The sequence below is a fragment of the Wyeomyia smithii genome, chromosome 3 (genome assembly GCF_029784165.1).
Source record: "Wyeomyia smithii strain HCP4-BCI-WySm-NY-G18 chromosome 3, ASM2978416v1, whole genome shotgun sequence".
In the NCBI taxonomy this organism is placed as follows: domain Eukaryota; kingdom Metazoa; phylum Arthropoda; class Insecta; order Diptera; family Culicidae; genus Wyeomyia; species Wyeomyia smithii.
The window spans coordinates 48,123,503-48,145,673 of record NC_073696.1 but is presented as its reverse complement, the minus strand read 5'-3'; the positions used below and the strand labels follow the sequence as shown (position 1 = coordinate 48,145,673).

General features: G+C 39.0%; 1 protein-coding gene across 1 annotated transcript in view; it reads right to left on the bottom strand.

Annotated features, from left to right (window-relative positions):
* Positions 1–620: 620 nt before the first annotated feature.
* LOC129731136 (homeobox protein aristaless) overlaps positions 621–22,171 on the bottom strand; it is a 203,451-nt gene continuing 181,900 nt past the window's right edge. The window contains exons 5-6 of the mRNA XM_055690916.1: positions 3,104–3,366; positions 621–3,042 (exon numbers count right to left, since the gene is read on the bottom strand). Coding sequence (XP_055546891.1) covers positions 2,631–3,042; positions 3,104–3,366 — 675 coding nt within the window. The 3' untranslated portion in view covers positions 621–2,630. The remainder of the gene's footprint in view (positions 3,043–3,103; positions 3,367–22,171) is intronic.

The window sequence follows — 22,171 nt, the reverse complement described above, 5'->3', positions numbered from 1 at the left end:
CTGAACAAGACGATCACGACCCTTTACTGAGTCGGCTAATAAGCGGCATTCACCTCTACGGCCAATTTGATAGGTAACTTTAACGTCAGAAACAAACGTTGAAAGTTCCTTTTTGAATATAATAAATTCAGAAGAAATAGTTACCACAATAGGTGGAACTTTCTCCTTTTTTGAAGATTTTATATTTTGTATAGTTTCATTATTAATAACTTCCATTTCACCAGCTTCTTGCTCAGGCAAAATATTAAAAGGATTGTCACTACAGACACTCGATGTGTCAGAAAGAGATGCCTCTCTTTTCCTCCCCGCAGCGATGCGAGGTTTCTTTTTCCGTCCAGCCATTTCAGGTGATACGAAAAAAGTTAAAACAAATGTTAAATTCAAAAGTAGGTAGTCTTGAGAAAGACTGATGGGAAATAACTTTCAGGTAATCTTTAAAAGACACACTGACAAAACACAAACTTTGAAGCTATAGGCAGTCAAAGACCAGTCCACAAGCAACCGAAAAAACGTCTGATCTGTAGGACAGTTCAAGACGCACTAACCTTAGACCTAAAAACGCTGAGAAGGTGATACTATCAAACGAAGTAAAAGAGACATAATACTAAAGGACTCAGCTTTACAATTGTTTATTCAATCCTCAGCAGTTCACAAAGATTGAAGTTCGCACTGATTATAATAAAAACAAGTTCAATTCTTTGTATGTATTGCTGCTATCAAATTACAGTAACTGGCTACTAGGAGTAGTAAAGTACGTACCGGCTTACAGGAGAGTACTTAGTTTGTTTTATGTGTTAATGTGTTGTGTTATAATACATTGCTTGCATTCTATCGTACAGTTTGCTTGTTAGTTTATTTTACCTTAATTTTCATCTGTAACTAAATATCATGTGAATTGTTTGATTTGCTTATCATGTCAATGCTCTTAAAAATAAATATTTTCTCCTAATGAGGAAAACGCTTTTTTACACACCTTCGCTAAATGTTTTACGACGCGAGGCTCAAACCTGCCGTTTCGCTCTAGTCTAGTATTATTTAAATAAAATTTGATATGTTCAGTTGCTAATCTGTGTCTGATATAAGGCATTTTTTCTGTGTTACAAATTGTACAGAGCAAAGTAGGGCCATCACTTTGGCTGCACAGCAGCCAGCCGCCATTCAGGACATCTAACTAGATCGAGAGAGCATAAAAGCTCTCCATTTTCTAACCTATTGCGTTGCCACTAATTACGGTGCACTTTTTACTCAATTTCCAGCAAACTTGCACCGAAACCTGTTCCACTTGACCACCATTAGCGGAGCTCGCTTAGACATGGCTAAGTATATGAATTAGGTGCAAAATAAGCACACAGAAAATAAAATCAATCTAATTCGTTCCGTCTCCGTTGCTGTATTGTAAAGGCAGCCGACAAATGTTAAGAGTGATAGTGTGGTAGTTCCACAAGCACCAGTAGCCAAAGTTGGCTGCCACTCAGTCGCACACTAATCGGTCTTAGACACAGACGATGAGAAACCGGGCATCGCCTTGATCTCGCCATGATGAACTCGAGAACTCGAGCGGAGCTTTCGAGCGGACACACGAAAGGAAGAAAGTATAAATGAAATGAGTTTTTCCAGTTAATACGAAAATTGCTGCAGGATTGCCATTGATGATGCTGTTGTTGCTGCCGGGTAAGAATGGAGGAGACAGCATTCGAATGAAACGAAAATTAGTGGTTTCGCGAGCGGAAAACCAGAAGCCGTTTCGCTGCAACTCATTCATTCCCTCTGTCTGTGATGACGATGCTGATGATGATAATTGCGTAACTTTGACTCAGTCGTATACATTGCTTTAGTTTCAACTTATTTTTGTTTCAAAGCAACAATTACTTTTTACACTATTTAGTGGAGTCAGAGAGAAAAAGAAACGATGTCCTGAGATGATTATTACATTTTACAGGTCGCCATAATCAAGAGTAAACAGAGATGGCATTCACTGCTTGATGAAAAATTACACGATGGCCTTCAACATGAGAATGAAATCAGGTTAAATCTTCATCGCCAACGTCGTCGTCGTCGTCGTCGCAGTTGCGAATGAAGTGACTATCGACTATCATGACTACCGGCAGTTGTTTTTTTATATGCTTGATTATTGAGTGGCAGCAATTGGCAGACTGAGATGCAAAAAAAAGGTGAAACATGTCCTCCGGGGATTCGAATAGCGCTCTGCTTTACTGGTCGCGTGAGTTTTCGATTAATTAGACTGAATGGCGTGACTTTAGCAACACTACTCGGACGCTGATTTAGCGGAGATTGTTAATTATATACTGGGGAGGTTGCTGAATTACATTGCACCGTTTCCAGTGATTTGGGTTGCTATCCTATCCTGGTAAGGCGCTTCCTTAAGGCTATCGAGTCTTCCTACCTAAATGCCGACAATAGCGAGCGAAATAAGCTGTCCCTGTTATAAGTGCTTTTTAATGAAGTTGAATAAACAAGTACGGTGTGTGAAGTTTGCTATTTGTCAGGGAATCCCGTTTGCAAGGTGTATTAGTACGGAGTTGTTGGGAAAATTATTTAATACTAAGGAGTGTTTCAGCAACAAAAAAAACTACCCGAGATGTGATGTCGGAATCGAAAAAAAATGATTCTTAGCTAATGATATCACTGTGGCCGTTCTGGCGGAGCATTTCGAGTCGAAGTTCGTGCTCCCGGGCTTTTAACCGTAGCGCCGCTATTGATGAACTGCGTCGGTCCTGAGGCGGTGTTGTGGATCCCGGCGCTGGAACGGATACCCCTAGTGGTACCTGTGAAGGAACAACTGGCACTGAGGTGGGTGAAACTGGCGGTGACGCCGGCGTTGAGAGGCTGGTCGAAGGCGGTGGACCGCTTGCCGCCGTCAAATAGTCGGAACTGGTGACACTCCCTGGCGGGGAGGGTTTCGATTGCATTACCGGCGGCGCTCGTTGAGCGGCGGAAATATTCGCCAGCAAGGTTTGGAATGATGCCGACGGGGTGTACAGGGCTCCAACTCCGGGTGGAAGAAGATGCGGAGGTGGAGTTCTAAAACAACAAGATGAATTCGATAAAATCTTATTATAATTGCAAAACATGCATTACTTACCTATGGAATTGATTAAAGTAAGCCGACGGTAACACGTGACCGCCTCCTAGCGCCGGATAGCGAAACGCTGCTAAACTGGCTGCATCGAAGGGCTTTCGCAGGTTGAAGCCCAAATGGGTGAATGGATTCGGAGGTAGCGATGGTGCCACGACAGTTGCCGACGGGACTTGACCCCCCGCGGCCAGGTACGGGTTGTACGGGTGCCCCTGTGGGCCGACTTTCTCCTGCTTGCGCCATTTCGCCCGCCGATTTTGGAACCAAACCTGCACGAAGAAACAAACCGGGAAACATGTGTTAGACTAGCCATAACCGTGTGCATTTTTGTGATATTTGTTTGAGATTCATGAAGAGGTTTTATACCCAGTTGAATTTATAGATTTTGGGATGAATGCATTTCATCACAGTACACTGAGTTCTGTTTTTACGCGACTTTTTTTCGTGATTTTTTCTAAACGATTTTATTTACGACTGTTTTTACGTGATTTTATTTTACACGATTTTTTACGCGATTTTCTCGATATAACGCGATGTGTGACATTGGAAATATTTTTTATGAGCCAAATGTCACACACACATACATACACATACATACACATACATACACACATACATTTACATAGACACATATAAACACACACTTACCACATAGCGAAAGAATTTGTAATGATGCGATCTTTTTTTACACGATTTGCTTCAAATTAGGCGATTTGTTCAAAATTACGCGATTCTTTTTTTGCGCGCACACATCAATCGCGTTAAAAGAGAATCAAGTGTAGTACGGGCTGATTAGTACAAAAAATAGTTTGTTATAACTGCAAAGTTTTCCATATCAATTGCAGGAGAGGGTACAGGAAACTCATATTACTGACAAAAAAGCCAACATTCGAACCAATCTTCTCAAGTGTAATATTTTGGATAAAAAAGTCTTTAACAGCACTAAATAATACTGAGTAAACCTTGAATATCTCAGTTTTTCCTCGGTTTTTCACGAAAAACTGTTTGCTCGTCTTTGTTTAGTAGAACGCGGTATAATAATACTGATAAAAAGAGAAGATATAACAATAGTTTTTGTGATGTTAGCAATGGTTTTCAAGAGGTAGTCTACTATGATTGACTCCAATAAACTAATAAATAAAGTATTTATTGTTATATCTTATCTGTGTGTTCACGCTCGTAGCTGCTGGCAGTTGCTGACAACACTGGTTCACAGCTTGACAATGACATACATAGCTGAATTAGAATAAGCTTAAACTGTGATTTTGCGACGCGTTACACTTTTGAGGTAAGTTTTGACCGATTTTCGGATAGATTATTAGTGTAACGAGAAAAATATACTGTATTTGATACCCTACGTTACAAGAAAGTATGTACCGAAATTAGTGAAAAAAATTTTAGTGGTCACCGGTGTAAAACTGTAAACCAAGCCTGAAAAAAAACGTTAGCAGTGTGCAAAAATTAAGGAAAGTTCTTTGGGGAACTGGGGGCAATATGCCCACGTTAAGAAGAATCGGTCATTACGTACGCGTTCATGCAGAATGTGATTTTAGAAAGGTATTCGATATTTTGTTTTCAATTCCGTTCAGGGTAAGATGTTCAGTCCATATGTGTGTTCAGTACGCTCCAAAACAAAAGGTCAGAACTCACCGCAACAAAGCGCATGCACAAATGTGTTGCTATGACAATTGCTATTGAGCGCATGCGCAAATGTATTATTATGCGCAGTGCAACAAGAGCGACGATCACTTTTATTAGTGGCACATCTAGTTGATATTAAGTTGATGATTAAATACAATAATCAACCTTTCAAAATGAATTATTTTATTCGCTTGAATATTAAAATTAAGTTCGCATAGTTTCAACGTAAACTGGAAATAAAACCTTATAAAACTAGAAAACGTTTTGAGATATACACCCAACGCAAACGGGGAACATTTTATAACTTTAGGGCAATTTTTTATTACTTATTGCGTCTTATGACTGCGCATTATACACAAATAGTAATAACCGAAAAGTAACAAAAAATATGACGGGCACACGCTTGTATGTGTTCCTGCAGGAGAACATACAGCCAAGCACCGCAGTGCATGTGTTAGCAATACTTCACTCGCTGCATTTGTATTGATGCAACGATCAGATTCATTTTTGCTCTATTCATCCACACATAATGAGAACCTCACCCGTCAACCTCAAATGTCTAATTAGAAACACTTTCGTTTTGTCCCCCAGTGTTTACATGGAATGAATATATGTTATACTGTCTGAACAGAGTTGCCGAAGTTGCGAATGTTGTTCTGGATGGGCACGAGTTTTGTATTTTCAAACAGGTGCAAATGAGTTTCCATGAACCAATGAGTATGTGTTTTGGATAGCTTGCAAGAAAGCGAATGTTTTTGTTTTTCTCTAACGCAGTTTACAGATCGTGATGTCATTTAAAGACGCATTTCAAGACTTTGAAATCATCAACGTTTGCATACTCTATGACGGGGAAAATGCTGCTTGGCAGCTCTTGTCATATTCTTCCTCTACTCCTTATGCATACAACGAGCGAACTAATACACGCTCACCGGATGAATTGGAGATTGAAGAAACTTGTAACATATGCGACGGTGTGTGATTTTTTTTTACTTGAGATGGAAAGGGAGCAGTTTTTGACAGAAAAAATCTTGCATGTGGTTGAAACGACCATTATTAGATAGTCGTACTCCCGTAACACGTGCTAAATATATGACAGTATGTATTGTTACTTGACTGGGAAAGAATTTTATTGCCTTTTTAGTAATAGGTTTGTTACCTAAAAAGCAATTTTGCGCTATTGCTTCTAAGGTAATAAGGAAAAGTTTTGCGTGTACGATAACGAAAATTGGAGTTAGATTGGTTGCACTGCAAGCGTTTTGTTTATTTTGAGAAGGGCATTTTGACCCTTCTCGAAATTTTTCATAACAATCGTTCAAACTATTTAAATAATAATTTAATCAAGTAATTTTACGTTGGCTGCTGAACTAGTTCCTAGGAAAAACACTATACAGGTGCGTAGTTTTGTTATTGAGTGGCGTAAAGTCTTAGGGAACGAATTGAATTTAATACAAGAAATAGGCCTCAAATGTATTTCCAAATGTATCTTTCAATTTCCGTAGAATTTATGCAATATAGGAAGGTAATATGATCCACACGTGTTAATAATCTATACCTATAAAAATGCAGTCCGGTCTGTCTGTCTGTCTGTCCGTCTGATCCATATAGGCTCGGAAACTACCCAACCGATCGACGTGAAAATTTGTATGTAGGGGCTTTAAGGGCCGAGTAAGGTCCCTATGATAGTTTGAGACCCCTTCCTCTTCAGAAAGGGAGGAGTCCCATACAAACGAAATACAAATTTCTGCACACCTCAAAAACTAACCAAGCAAATGGAATCAAACTTGGCATGTGGATGTTTTTAGGAGTAACAAATATGTACATAGTGGTTCGACACCCCTTCCTCTTCTGGAAGGGAGGGGTTCCATACAAATGAAACACAAATTCCTCCACATCTCGAGAACTAACCAAGCAAATAGAACCAAATTTGGTAGGTGGTCGTTTTTAGAGGTAACAAATGTATCCATAATGGTTTGACACCTCCCTCTTCTACAAGGGAGGGGTCCCATACAAATGAAATACGAATTTCGCACAGCTCGAGAACCAATCTACCAAATACAACCAAATTTGGCAGGTGAATGTTTTTAGAGGTAACAAATATATCCATAATGGTTTGACACCCCTCCCTCTTCTTTAAGGGAGGGGTCCTATACAAATGAAACTAAATTTCGCACAGCTCGAGAACCAATCAACCAAATACAACCAAATTTGGCAAGTGAATGTTTTTAGGTGTAACAAACATGTCCACAATGCTTCGACACCCTTCCTTCTTCTGGCGTATCTCCAAATACTATTTCGAAATCCAAGATGGCGACTTCCGGTTTCCAAAAAACAGCGGTAAATGACCAAATACCACCCAATATGAGGTTTCTTTAACCAGAATGACGCTAAGAGGCCAAAACCTGTCTCGTAATGCCATTTCGAAATTCAAGATGGCGACTTACGGTTTCCAAAATACAGCGGCAAATGACCAAATACCACCCAATATGGGTATTTCCGAAATTGTTATGATGCACTGAAGCCACCTATCGACCTCAGACAACATTTTGAATTGTAAGATGGCAACTTCCGGTGTCTTGAAAACAGCCGAAAATGATCAAATAAAACCCAATATAACATTTCCATGCTGATTATTTTTAAGCACGGTTTTTAACACGATAGATTATCGTCATTGCCGATACCAACAATGGCTGCTATCGTAATTGACAATAACAATGGCGTCTTCAAACATTAACGTTATCTTGAACGGTTTAACATGTTGGTTATTTTATTGTTGTTGCAATTAAGTGCTATTTATATAACTTCAAACATGTTTTGTTGATGAAATTAACGAGAATTCAGAACTCGGCTATGATTCATATTCCGAACACTTCAATGTAATCGCTAAGGGATAGATTAACAAACCGTCCTAACACTGACTGTCACTTTTTTTAACGCCTGCTGGTTCCCTAGAAGTGGTCCTACAGTAAAGAGGTAAAGAGACTTCGCAGCCGACTGTTTAGTGTACAGGACAATTGCGGGGCGTTACGATCCTACTGACACTAAAGTCTCTCCCGAGCCGAGACTCGAACCTACGACGACTGGCTTGTTAGGACAGCATCGTACCTCGAGACCAGCTGGGAGATACCTCTGATTACTCTAGCCGAAATAATATGATTTTTATACTGAAGTGTTCGAAGTTTGAGACACAACATTTTCACTTGTTACTTTGAAGACATTTTTTTTTTCTTTTGTAACAAATTTGTTATTAAAAAAAACAATAACCAACCATTCCAGTCAATTAACAGTGTACGCATACGGAGCAGAGGAAATATATAACAAGCGCTGCCAGGTATATTTTTTTCTCCATAATGCTGCAAAGGTTGATGATTTCAAAGGCATCACTTGTCAACTCTATCCGTTAGATGCTTAACTTAGCTTAGCTTAGTTCTGACTGTATATATCAATGGTTGCTACTCCGTGATGGGTCCGAGCCACTCGAGATGCACAATGAATCAACTGAAAGAACGATTGGGAGTGGTAATTCCTTTTCACTGTGCATCATTCAATGACCCGATTGTTTTATAGACCAAAAACGGCGCCGGCCACGTCCTCACAGTCAGGTGGGGATATCGTCGGTTTCGTGCAACACCGGCACAACTTAAAAGTTTTCCATGTTGCAGTCAAATGATACCAAATATGATTAACTTTTATTTCACAAAGACTTGTTTCAAAATCCACAAAAAAAACTGAGTTATAAGTGTCTTTGAAAGTTTTTAACTTGCTCATAGATTTCTTGGAGACGATAAAGGTAATTTCAAACGCCAACTTTTCAATCCCGTTTCTCTTGGAGCTCTGAACTTCGAGTTATGCCAGTACCGAACGAAGCCTTCAATAAAAAAAGGAATGTTAGAATGTAGTCTTTGCTTTGTTAGAGACCGAGTATACCTCTGCATCCCTACAAAGGCCACGGAAGGGAGTTTTTGTTAGTGGGGTGGGTTTTTGATCAGGATTCACTTTGATAGGTGAAATGACCATAATTTAATTGGTTTAATGTAACAATATAGATATAATCATATACAATACATATAATGTGAGATTGATGAAGATGAATTCTAAAATACAATAAGAATAATATGGCATGTAAAGAAGATCTCGGTTGGCTGCCTTGGATAGCTGAAATATCCAAATTTTTAACGCGAAAAACGCAAAAGAAATATTAAAAAGAGATTCGAAAAACATATGAAAATGATCCGCCATGTCATGCTAAAATAGAACAGTACACGCAAAACTTTCCCTTATTACTTTAGAAGCAATAGCGCAAAATTGCCTTTTACGTAACAAACCTATTACTTAAAAGGCAATAAAATTCTTCCCCAGTCAAGTAACAACACATACTGTCATATATTTAGTACGTGTTACGGGAGTACGACTATCTATTAATGGTCGTTTAAACCACATGCAAGATTTTTTCTTTCGAAAACTGCTCCCTTTCCATCTCAAGTCAAAAGAAAAAATCACACACCGTCGCATATGTTGCACATGTTATTAGTTTCTTCAATCTCCGATTCATCCGGTGTGCGTGTATTAGTTCGCTCGTTGTATGCATACGGAGTAGAGAAAAAATATGACAAGAGCTGCCAAACAGCATTTTCCTCGTCATATAGAATGCAAACGTTGATGATTTCAAAGACTTGAAATGCGTCTTGAAATGACATCACGATCTGTAAACTGCGTTAGAGAAAAACAAAAACATTCGCTTTCCTGCAAGATATCTAAAACACATACTCATTGGTTCATGGAAACTCATTTGCTGCCGGTACCCGCATAACTGTCCCATACTGATTTTGGTCACTTTTGAGTTATCATCGGGAATCGACTTAATTGTTATCATATTTTCTGGAAAAAAATTAAAATTGATACTTTTGTATAGAAAAACATGGAAAAAATACCAAGTTGTTTTTGTCCCATATTGAAAGTACCCGCATTACAGTCCCACTGCATAGTGATACAAACTGCAAACATATAATTTTGCTACAGATTAGTGTATATCGGATTATTCAGGCATATAGAAGTATGTCATTTAATTAACTAGACTAATGTTGTTTTTCTGTAGTACAATTTACGTTGCCAATGATACTACACCCAACGCAAACGGGGAATATTTTATTACTTTTGGGCAATTTTTTATTACTTTTTGTGTCTTATGACTGCGCATTATACACAAAAAGTAACAAACAAAAAGTAATAAAAATTATGACGGCCACACGCTTGTATGTGTTTCTGCAGGAGAACATACAGCCAAGCACCGCAATGCATGTGTTGGCAAGACTTCACTCGCTGCATTTGTATTGATGCAACGATCTGGTTCATTTTTGTCTCCCTCCATCCACACATAATCAGAATCTCAACCGTCAACCTCAAATGTCCAATTAGAAACACTTTCGTTTCGTCCCCCAGTGTTTACTTGAAATGGAAATATGTAATACTGTCTGACCAGAGTTACCGAAGTTGCGAATATTGTTCCGGACGTGTGACGGACACAACTTTCTAAAAAATATTTTCACAGAAAACATGGAACCGTGTATCCTACTCTAGCAGTCAAGTATAAATGACAGTTCTAAAAGGTATGCTATTCACGTCGATGCATTAGTATTAGTGAACGTTATGAACTTTTTCCAATTTTGTATGAAATTTAAAATGATTATGCATTTTAAACTAAACTTATAAAACATACTTTTCTGAAAAGTTATAGAAATGATGTTGAAACATGTTTTATTTGTGAGAAATACATAAACATGCTGGGGTTTAGGTAAAATATGCTGTTTTCCATCATTTTGCCGGTCACCATTTTGCACTTTTCGTTTTTTTCTTGTACTCTAATAGCGTTTCTAAATAGAGTCGCTTATGTTTCATACAGTAACAAAAGTCAAGAGCTATGACAATGACTAAGATTATGCTCCAACTATTAAAAATATAGCATTTTTATATATTTTATTTCGACATATTGTCGCAATTTTTCACACCAAATCTAAATTAATATCAATTTCTAGTGTGTTTCAACTCGAGATTCACTCTCCAACCAAAAAAATCAAATATAAAACAACATAAAACGAGATATTTCCAAAAATGATCCGAATTCCATACAAAAAGCGAAAATTTTCATAACGAGATTTGTTTGTGTGCGTGGATAGATAAAAAAGTGGCATACCTTGTAGAACTGTCATCTATACTTGGCTCTAGCAGTTCATAGAATGGTAAAATGGAATTGCCTAACGCGCACGCAATAATATGAGTGAAAAATATGCAGGTCGCAACTTTTTCATCTACACCTCGCGCTTTTCTATTGGCTAACAGACGGCGCTGCGAGCGTACTTTATTCGTCGGTGGTTTTTGTGCGCCTCGAATAACCGACTCGAAAACAAACAACATATTTTCAAAATAAAATGTTACTTAGCTTGCTTAGAATGTCCTGGTGACTCCATTTTCCACTGTTCCGGTAACCAGCAGAACTTAATTTGTGAAATTCACTGAATATACTAATATTATTTGGGGGGAAACAGCTTAAATTAGCTAAATTTCACGCACAGATAAATCACGCACAACACTTAGCGGGCCTTGTTGCCAGTCCTCCTCCGTAGCAACTCTATGCGTTAGATGCAAACACAAACGTTTATGTTCTAGTTACCGGATGCACGCAATGTTGAAAACACAGAATCATCGCCATATGGGAAGCAAACGGATTTACAGCTCTGCTATATGAAACTTACCCTTCTCTAAACTCGTTACTCGATAAACTTCAAACTTTAACCACAAATAAAATCAGCGTTTCTAAACGAGCGAGAAGCATAACATAGCCACTCCTTTCTGCTTGAGAATGAGATGTGTGCTACGCTTCTCCAGTCGTTCGCACACACACCTTCGAGACACTCTTTATTATTCACGCACTTGCCAGAGCAGCAGCCAGCATACAACCGCTCGCAAATTCTCTTCTATCTTTTTACTCACGCCGAGTACGCGAGTACTCGAATAAGAGTACTTGACAAGGAGTGCTTGAAAAAATGTGCCCGAAAACGAAAATGCTTCGTTCACCGACTCACGCATGCGGTTTGTCAATTGCTGAACTGATGCCAAGTAGTTTTGTATCGTGCACCGACAGCCGAAAGTGGGGTGATAAATCGCATGCTTGAACGTGTAGGGTATCGGAATACCTACTCGCAGTGATGCCACATTTTTATCTGTATTTCGAATCTCAGGAAATCACCTCAGTGATATTTCAATCTGTATAAAAATCTGCTTATTCACTGAACATATCCCTTAGAAGAAAAAATACGCAATATAGTTTGTTCATTGACTCATTTATGCACACGTTTACGCGTAACATATAAATATAATGAAAACTCCAACACGCTCAATAGCATTTGAGTTCATTTTCGATTTTCAACTACCTACATCGAAAAGTTTATTTCGCGACCTCATGAAAACCAAAAAAAATGTATAGTTCTGTACTATTTCTAGAAAATATGTAATTTGTATATACAGATATCTGTATGAAAAACACACAAAAAATCTGTGTAAGTACTGATAAATCTGTATATGTGGCATCCCTGCCTACTCGTCGAAATATTCTTTTTGCCACTCCGCTTCGTCGTGCCTTGTCACTCCGTATCGTCATAATGCGTCTTGACGGTCTTGACAATCACCTCCGCTGGTTGTGCTCGCGAGAAAGGGAGGTACACGCGAGTGGGAAAGTACACGAGCGAGAGTGTGTGCGAGAAAACTCGCAAGCAGCAACGCTCGGTAGTGTGAAATAAAAAAAAGTAAAAGAGAACGAGAAACAGTGCGACAGGAGTATCTCTAGTGTGAGATTTTGGTAGCGGCGAGAACGCCACTTGGAGTATCGCATGCTTTTTGCGAGCGAGTTTATCAACGCTGAATAAAATTCGTTTGGGTCAAAACTCGTGCCAGTTTAGAAAACCTATACTCGCAAACATCTCCGGCAACTCTAGTCGCAAAGAAATATGTATTTTTTCCTTTGATTACCTTTTTATTTAGTTTATTTTGTTCTTTGCAGTAGTAAAAAAAGAACGTATTTTTGCACATTATTCGAGTCTTGGTTTACAAGAGATCGAAGCAAGCTGTGATCAAGAACGGACGTGAAAATGTTTCTCGTCAGAATTTTTCATCGTTTTTTCAAGTTTTTATAAGTTATATATTTTCTATCTGGAAACGTGATGTGTCTACGTTTATAGAATGAAGGCCGCTGTTGTTTCGGTGTGAATTCCGAGTGTTTGATTTGAATCGCGATGAAGTGTTCCGAGGATTGTCGAGTACGGTTGGGGATAGTGCAATAATGTCGACGTATTTTATTTAGCCTTCCCGTCGCGTAATCGTTATATTTTAAGTGCAAAGGGTGGAGTAAAAGGTAATACGAAATGTGGCGGTTTCGTATTATCGGTGAGAGTGACGTCAATGTTGAAATCCGTGAAAGATTCGTGCAATTTTGTGGCTAATTTGTGAGAGCTGCATTTCTTTTTCGGTGGCGGAGCACGTTTCCCGCTAGCCCTTGCCTTGTCATAAGTGTGTGTGTGAGTAAGTGCAAGGTGAACAAGGAAAAGCGAGAGAAGTGCGAGTGCAGGATGACCGTTGCTCTTGCGTGCGGCACTTTCTCGCACTAACATGATAGTTCAGAGAGGACGCGGGAATTAAAGGATAAGTATTAGTGTTGGTCAACCCGGTGGCATCACTGACGTTTACGTACAACATAAGTGAAGCAAGCATTAGCTGGATCACTGGATCAATTCTACATGCAATTTGACAGCTGATTCATCGAAACAAGAAAAAAAGCATTGTTCATACGTGCACACAGTGTCGGTGTTCAGCGGCAGTGTACTTACGTGTTGTTTTCGGATGATATGTTTATTACACATAACGTCGAGAGGTTTACTTGATAAAACAAAAAATAAATGCGTTGCATTGTTATAGAATGAACACAACGTTTGCTCTTGCCGATTGCGAATGGCGGTGTTTCTTGCAGGTAGCTGGCAAAAGTGCGATGACTTAAAGAATACCATCTCAATGTATGTGTAAAAGAGAAAGCGTATCAATGCCTGTGTGTTTCAAATTTACAAAGCTAAGCCAAGCTATTTTTTAATATTTAAATTGATTCAAGCCGCATATCTCTCTACAACATATATTATGCTTTGCTCATCACGCTTACACTGCTGTGTGAACAAACCTTCAAGAACGTAAATGAGACTAGCGCCACTGTCTTTCACGGCAGCTTCAGGAAACAAGACCGATGCCACCGGGTTGGTGTTGGTGACGTTTTGCCTGTGTTTTTTGTTTGATTTGCATGGCAAAAGGGAACCAATGTTTTTTTTTTGTTTTTTTCTCTGCTTTCATTTTGAGCAGTTTTATACCCTTGTTTTATGATTTTTCTAGCTTTTGAGTAAATACTGAAACACATAAACAATTTTTAATTTAATTAAGTAGAAATCTTGTCGGTTAGCATGGCAAATAAATTTTGATTGCGATTATTTTGGCATTTTGTTGAATCTAATTAGTACTCGGTCTTGTTAGATATGCATATTTGCATTTTTTAAAATTTTCTAGCTATGAATGCATGAAACTTTGCCAGTTTTTCATACTCAGTAGGTATCTTCGCTTCATTATTCAAGAAGTAAGTGGTAATCAACGCGAAATACCGTGTCTCCGCGTATGCGTCGGTAAGAGGGAATAGAGCGGTCGCGCATAACTTTCCGGGGTAAACGTGTTTTCGGCCCAGGTGAGCTTTGCTCGAATATGGATTTTCGGTGTGTTGTGACTTCCGAGGTGTACCAAACCATTCATTCGCAGACTGTCCACCCGTAGGTTCTATTCCAGCACGCAGTGATTCGGAGTAGGTTCCGTTCGTTCGATAAATATCGTAAATAATTAATCGCGACAAAACATCGTAATTAATCGCCACCAAATATCGCAATTATTTGCAATTAATATCAGGATTATACGCGACTCGTCTGTCAACGCACACATCCTTTTTTTTCTTTTTCTTTCTTTTTTCGTTCGTTTCAAACGGTGATGGCCAAGCAAATAGGCCATTTTTGAAGTTCTCTTGCTGACCGCTTGCAGTATGTGTTGTGAGCCTATATATTTACTTTTTTCTTGTTTTTGGTTAATGCATATATGGTTGCTTCGTAACATTGTGTAGTCAGCTAAGATAAATCAATGAGAGATACGTTTCGGTAGTTGCATAATGACTTCATAAACAGATTTTCGAATATTTGAGTCTGTCTTGATTAGGTTATAGGTCCGGTATCCTTGCGTGCGCTTTATTTTTGCGGTGTTACATCATCAACCGGAATGAGTTTGGATCGCGTTATGGTTTCCGTAAAAGATATAATGAACTCGTACGCGCGATATTTGGTATTATGAACCCGGTATTAGAACTCAGCGCATCGTTTACCAAAACGAAATCTTCTGCAAACCTTACCCTTTTCTCCAACATCCCAGTGATTTCTCGTGGAAGTGCAGAGGTGTTCTCGGCTTCCAATAAAGCGAGTATCACGTCAACATATTCCTATACACACTCCTTCTTTGACCTGCATTCGGATGCGGCCGGCGCTGGTATTGCCTAATATAAAGATTAAGGTCACCAGTTTTTACACATTGAGGATGAATGTTAATCCCAAGCATCATCTATTGGTTCTCTGTGTAATTACAGCTGATCTGGCAATAACGGAGTAGCAACCGCGGGCGGTCAATCATGCTCATGCTCATGCTCATTATTCGAGTCTTGGTTTACAATGTGTTCAAAAAACGTAACAAAATTGAGGTGATAATCTTGTAAAAATCGAGCTTAAATTTGGCGATTAATAAGATAGTTGACCTGTAGTGCACACCGATTTGATCGTACGCTGCATGGCTTATAAGCTGTTAATTTCAAAAGCAGGCGATGTTCGAGCGAATCGAAGAGTATATTGAGGTGTATTGGCTATAACGTTTTTTTTTTCAATTTCATAAATCCCTGATATCTGGAGGATTTACAAATAATATTCAGAGATCAGTTCGTTCAAATATCTAATGATCCTGATTTATACTGTGACCGATTTCCAAACCCATAGAACAAAATATTTCCAACACCAGTGTCTCGATCTAATTTACAAAATTTAAAAAGTTGTGTATTACTAAACAACAGGAAAAACTGGCTCTGTGATTATCACTGTTAAAAGTTTGCAATGTTTTGCCAGTATTACTGCTGTTCATGACACATTCTGCCTATTTCTCCCAAATTCTCATCAAAAGAGTATTTTTCTTTTACTTCTCAAAGGAGAGAAATTCGAACCCCTAAAAATCCCCCCATGCACACGCCTGTAACACTAGCCGATCGGGAACAGCTAGTAAGCAAAGACTAATCAATCGGATGTCAGCTTTCATTAGCACATCTAATCATGAAAATACCGACCCCGAAAAAAAACGACAACCATTTATTTCCGCTTTTCTGTTCCTTCCTTCGCCCGATCTTGTCTAGCGGATTGTGTAACTAACAACAACCTTGGGTGTCATCTTCCAAGTGTTCGATGATAAATTAATTTGCCTAAATTGATCGTTCGTCGGAATAGCAATCAAGCGCAGCCTTTGAAGGGGGTCTGTCGTGGTGGCGGCCGCCTTTGCAAAGCCACGAAACGCACAGGCTCAGACAGGGACAAATTAGGGTTGCCGTCGCAATTCCTAAGCAGTTTGGTAGAATTAAGGGGCTAGAGAGGTAAGCAAAAAATAACCTGACGACAATTTATGAATCAGCTGGGATCATCTTGTTTCTTTTTTTTTTTTTTTTTGATTATTACACGAGGCTCGCCGGCAACAGAACACAGTAAAAAAAAAAGTTTGGCTTTCCTTTTGCCTGTTGTCGAGTGCCATTTTCAAACGAATTATAACAGTGTGCCGTTGTTCCAAGAATTCGCTAAAAATTGACTAACGTGTTTGTGTATGTAAGTGTAGCATGCGAGAAGTATCAGATATCGATCGCACTCGAACCCGGTCTCTAACAGGTGATTAGCGGATCGTCACAAAGGTAGGCCCCCTAGGGCGTATTAGATTAACAAAAGCGCCATGCTGGGACCAAAACACATAATTTTTAATATTTTACCATGCCCTCGGCTTTCTCTCTCTCTCTCTCTCATTCTGCTTGCTACATACAAGCACCCAACCAGTCCGGAGAGAGACACTGAATCCGACCGACCGATCCAATTCGACCCAGGCAGGGTGTCCGGAAAAGGAGAATGAAGCCTATTAATACTCAATCAAAACTAATTCTCGCTCTATTCTTTACGACCGCAAGCCTGCTGGATTCCGATTTTTGGGAACTCTGATCTTCGTGTCGCGTCTGCAAGCTGCATGCAGCAGCAGAGGGGTCCTTCGAATAAACAAACTGACGGATGGATGGACGACTCGGAAAACAATAATCGTTAGTGGCAGAGCCGCGCGGCGATGCCGGGAACGAGAACCGCCAATGATGCTCGGATGCGCGCGGTCGCACAAAAGAACGACGATGATGATTTTTATGCTTGTAATAACTTTAGTTACGGCTGTTTAGCATTTTTTGTGATCAAGAAGGGATCATCTTTTTTTTTGTTTTTTTGATCGGATTATTCCATTTGTTTGCGCGTCGCGTCCGAGAATGGCCCGGGTACGAAGGCAGCGGTGTGGAATTCACACATGCACACGCACACACGGAAAGAGTTGCGTTGCGCGAAGTTCTCGAAATTGTTAGTGTTCGTGAATTTTGTGGCGTAAGTTTCGGAATGTTCAGCCTAAATCAGATTCTTCAAGCAGGATAATAATAGGCAAAATTATTTAAGGTATTATCGTCGGGTTTGTCCAATTATCGTCTGGAGGGTAATGAAATCATTGAGAACTAATCTTTTGCAGAAAAATGCTCTACATGGTGAAGAACAATCATGCAAGATATTAATGCTCTAGGACATCATTTACCCCCCGGACGATAAAAGGGAAAACCTGACGATAATAGAGCCTATACCCTAGGTCAAGAAATCAGCAGTAGTATTATTAACCAATAAAGATGCTATTGTACGTTAGTTCGAATATATCCTGTTCAGTTATAATAACTTGTTTGCATTCTCTAGTAGAGCTAGAGAACCATTCATAGTAACATTCCACAAGATGTACTCTGGAGAATACTTTGTAGAATGTTTTTGCGAGAGATTTTTCTCTAAAAGACTCAATGGTATGCTAGAGTGTCTACGTGGTTTTACGACTGTTTTGCGACGTTTTTGATAAAAACAAGAACTAACCTAAAAACAGACTTTTTGTTGACAATATGAGCGATTGATTTTCGCACATTCTCTATATGCAGTAAGCCAATAGGTTGTTGAAAGCGAGTGAATACCTTTTTTTGTAAGTTACTCGTGATTCTCTAAAGTCATTTTCAAACGGCTTGGATTTATCAGTTTTCTATTCGAGCTACATACTACCACTGAGATGAGAGAATGTAGGCGGAACAATTGGTGAGAGGATGAGTGGTGGTCAGGAAACTTTATGCTTTGATTTCGAATTTTATTTATGCTACCTTGCCCTTTGATTAGCCAATAATCTGAATATTGAATACTTTCAAGATTTGTTAGAGATGAAGCCTCAAGAGTAAATGAGTTAGTGCCATCAATCGAAACATGTTATTTAAAAACTCGAAACAATGTGATTCTAATCGAATGATAGTCTTACTAAAACGGATGCCTCGTTTTAGAACCCATTCAGTTCTTAACCGTTTTCAGTAAATCCAGCATTATTTTTCAACGCGCATTGTTCTCTTTTTATTTCCTACAGATCGTCAATTTCCGATAATCAGTATTTCCGCGAATTCCTGTTCTATTCAGTGCGAAAATTTCCATGGAGGTGTAATTGGTCCATGTAAACAATAGCAGCAGTTTTGCTGATTCCTAACAGCAAACAATAAAAATTAATTATCCTGTTGCATCCAACGGAAGCGGAGCTCCGATACTCAACATTCAACTGCATCAATCATCGAAACAAAATCAGAATAACAAGCCTGTTAAACATTAACATCGCAGGCAACCAAAGAAGCCGCCTCCCGAAGCTCGTTTCGAGGAGAGAAAGATAGGGAAAAAAGCTCCAAAATTGACAATTGTTGCCCTGACGGGTGCTAAACGTCCTTTGTTGCATGATGTGATTCAAGGCCAATCCGTCTTTTTTTATCGGCTGTCTAATAGCAGCAGTTGAAATCAATAAACATTATTTCCTCCCGAACAGAACTTTCAGCATTCACCAGCACTTCAGAGTTGGTCAGGCAAACAGTAATCACACTGTGGTGAATGCAGTTATTTTTCCTTTTTTTTTGTTGCAATTTGCTCTGAGTAAGTACACTGGCGCAGACTCCCAATTATCATAAAAATGCAAAATATGTTTATGTAGGTTTTATAATCCGTTCACAGTTAACAGTTTCTTCCCGTTTAGCTGTCGAGTCGAGTCGTGTGAGCGCGCGGTCCTGTGGGGGCGGACTGACAAAGCAACCCAAACCTGTCCGAAGCGGGCTCACCGCCGGGTTCCCGCCCTCCAGTAATTCGCACAAATTCAATAAAAGTAATGTTTGCTTTTTTATGATTTACAAGCCATAAATCAGAATGGGCTAAATTGGATCGTTTCGCAGTGTTGGACGAGGGAAAGAGCGGACACTGCGCAATTATATACCCCGAGAAATAACGCTAGGTGGTGTTAATTGAGCGGGAACCTGCTGGCCCCGGTTGAATAGTTGGGACTGACAAACTGACCGTTCGACGCCGCGCGCTGCCTGTCTGGAGCGATCGCGCGCAGTTAACGACATTCACGGTTTCGGTGCTAACCAGCTAACGATCTACCATTGGTTGTTTCAACACTTTAGAGTTTGCCATTCGGCTCATAATCATATAACCAGAGTGCGCGGCAATCGTTACAAAGGAAAATTTCCTACAACGGATGCATTGCTTCATTGACGATGATGAACGAAGATGATGATTGAGTGTAATGCAAACTTCTTCCGTTGATAGAGCAATTATCGGGACAACATTTATATCATTTACCGTGGTGCAATGATACGGAAGCCGTGGTTTCTTTCCGGGTTTACTAAGTTTTCGTCTAATATGAATTTTACAATCTTTTTAGCTCTAGAAAACCATTGGGCTGCCTGGTATATTTTATTATGAAATGTCAATAGATTGTGAAACTGAAATGAAGTTCTCTAAATGACGTGTTTTATTAGTTTTTTTAAACATGAAAAGACGCATTCGCTGCAAAATTGTTTGAAACGTACATAATCCAAATCAGGAGTTGATAGTTTGCATTCTAGTTAGTTCCACTAATTCCAACAGTAGAGGCGTTCCATGAAAAATAGGTAAACAAAAATATTATTTTAGCATGTCACTTCCGATTTCTCTAAAACTTTATACAGTTGTTTTCTTTAAATAATACGGTGATTTTATGGTATCCGCTGTTCATGTAGACCCGCGACTGATGTTTTTAAAGGGCCTATCCAAAATGGTGACTGATGGGTAAAAATTTCTATATTAGAAAAACGGCTTGCTTGAGCAAAGTTGTAGATAATGGAATTGCGGTTCTAGAAAATAAAACACTGTAAATTTTTTTTTTCTGAACAACATTTTCCAAATTGTCACAAAAGTTTCAGCGAAATTGGAAATGGTCGATCAGTAGTGTAGTCGTACTGTTTATCTTATATCTCATAATGTTTAGCTTCTGGATCATATTAGTTCATTAGCTGGAATGATTCCATTGTTCAATAGTATTTGGTGAAAATCTTGAAATTCCCAAATTAATGAGATTGGAAAACAAAAGATTTCTACTGTTAGATGCGACATAGAAACTTTTGTAGACAAAATTGAAAAATTTGTGACAAACTTTTACGAAAAATCAGAAAAATTATTTACACACAATTAGATTGAAACAGCAGTCTAAATTTCTCAACAACAGAAAAGCTGATTTGCAAGCCAATAAAATTGTTGTATCTGGTTGTTATTATTAGAGGCAAGGACTCATTTTTACTGGTTCAGTTGAAAACATGTTGTCGTCCTTGAAAAGACGGTTGATTTTATTTTTTGCACTTTTTGCTGGGAATTAATCAAATTGAGCTTTTCCCGTTTTTTTTTCGGGAGTAAAAAAACTTGGATTTTCGGCAGAACACCTCCCTGGACAATAGTGACACTGATGAAAAGCTTGTTCAATTCCTCGTCATTGCGGATCGCCAACTGCAGATGACGCGAGATGATTCTTGTTTTTATATATCTATCAGCGTTCCCTAGCAATGCTAACATTTCTGTAGCAAGGTATTCCATTACAGCTGCCGGATACTCCAGCACCAACACACATATTTTCCATTACGCAGCCAACGACGAATATCACCTACCGCAAATCGAAGTCCATCACGAGTTGAACGGGACTTTGCCTTTCCTTTCTTTGCCACGACCAGACATTGTAACTTGCAAATTTAATTTAACGAAATAGCGAAGTGACTATGAAAATACTACAAGGTTTACAGCCCTAGGGGTTGTATGAAATGGTGACGTAGGACTAAATGTATATATTATATGCTGCGATAAACTGTTCATAGGCAACACTACCGTTTATATTTTATGGTCGTTATTGTAAAACTAACGATGCATGAATACATGAAAATTTTACACTAGTAGTAGTTGCAAAAATTCTCATAACTCTTATCTTTAAACATTTATAGTTCTGAAAAGAACTGATTTCAGAATCTCCAGTTTGAAATGTGTGCTACAGAACGCTGATGATCGCACCACCCCCGTAGCATTGAATATATTTTTGGCCGCGCATAAAATTTGCTCTCCGCTGTGCCCTCCAGTAGCTGTGCCAGCAAAACAACCTGCAGCGTACGATGGTAACTGTTGCTGCCATATGTAAAATAAAGGTAACATTTTCCGCAGTGCATTGAAGTTGACTCGTATGCAACTCTCGTTTCTCAATGTCGCGTTTCTCTAACAGCTATACTCCACTCGCTATTGTGTGACAAACCAGACTGAAGCTGAATTTTCTACACGCAGTCTTTTGTATCGAGTTCAGCGTAGATTTTTGCCATTAGGGCGTGGCCATGCAGTTTCGAGAAAGACAAACGAAACAAAACACTTTGTTGAGTCAAAATATGTAGGCAGTGGAATTTATTCGTCCATTTTATTGATAGCCGTGCTCAGGAAGCAAGCCAATAGCGAGGGAAATGTATGGGAAAGCTTGATCTTGGAACTTTTCACCTTTTTACACCATTATGCAGTAAAGCAACAATGTTAAACATTATATCAAACAATTGTTACACATTTTATCTTTCCACAGACATATAAATGACTAAGAGGCATTAAGTCGTTCGCTTGCTATAATCGTTTGAAATCTGACGCAACATTTGCCAGTTTCATTTTAAAT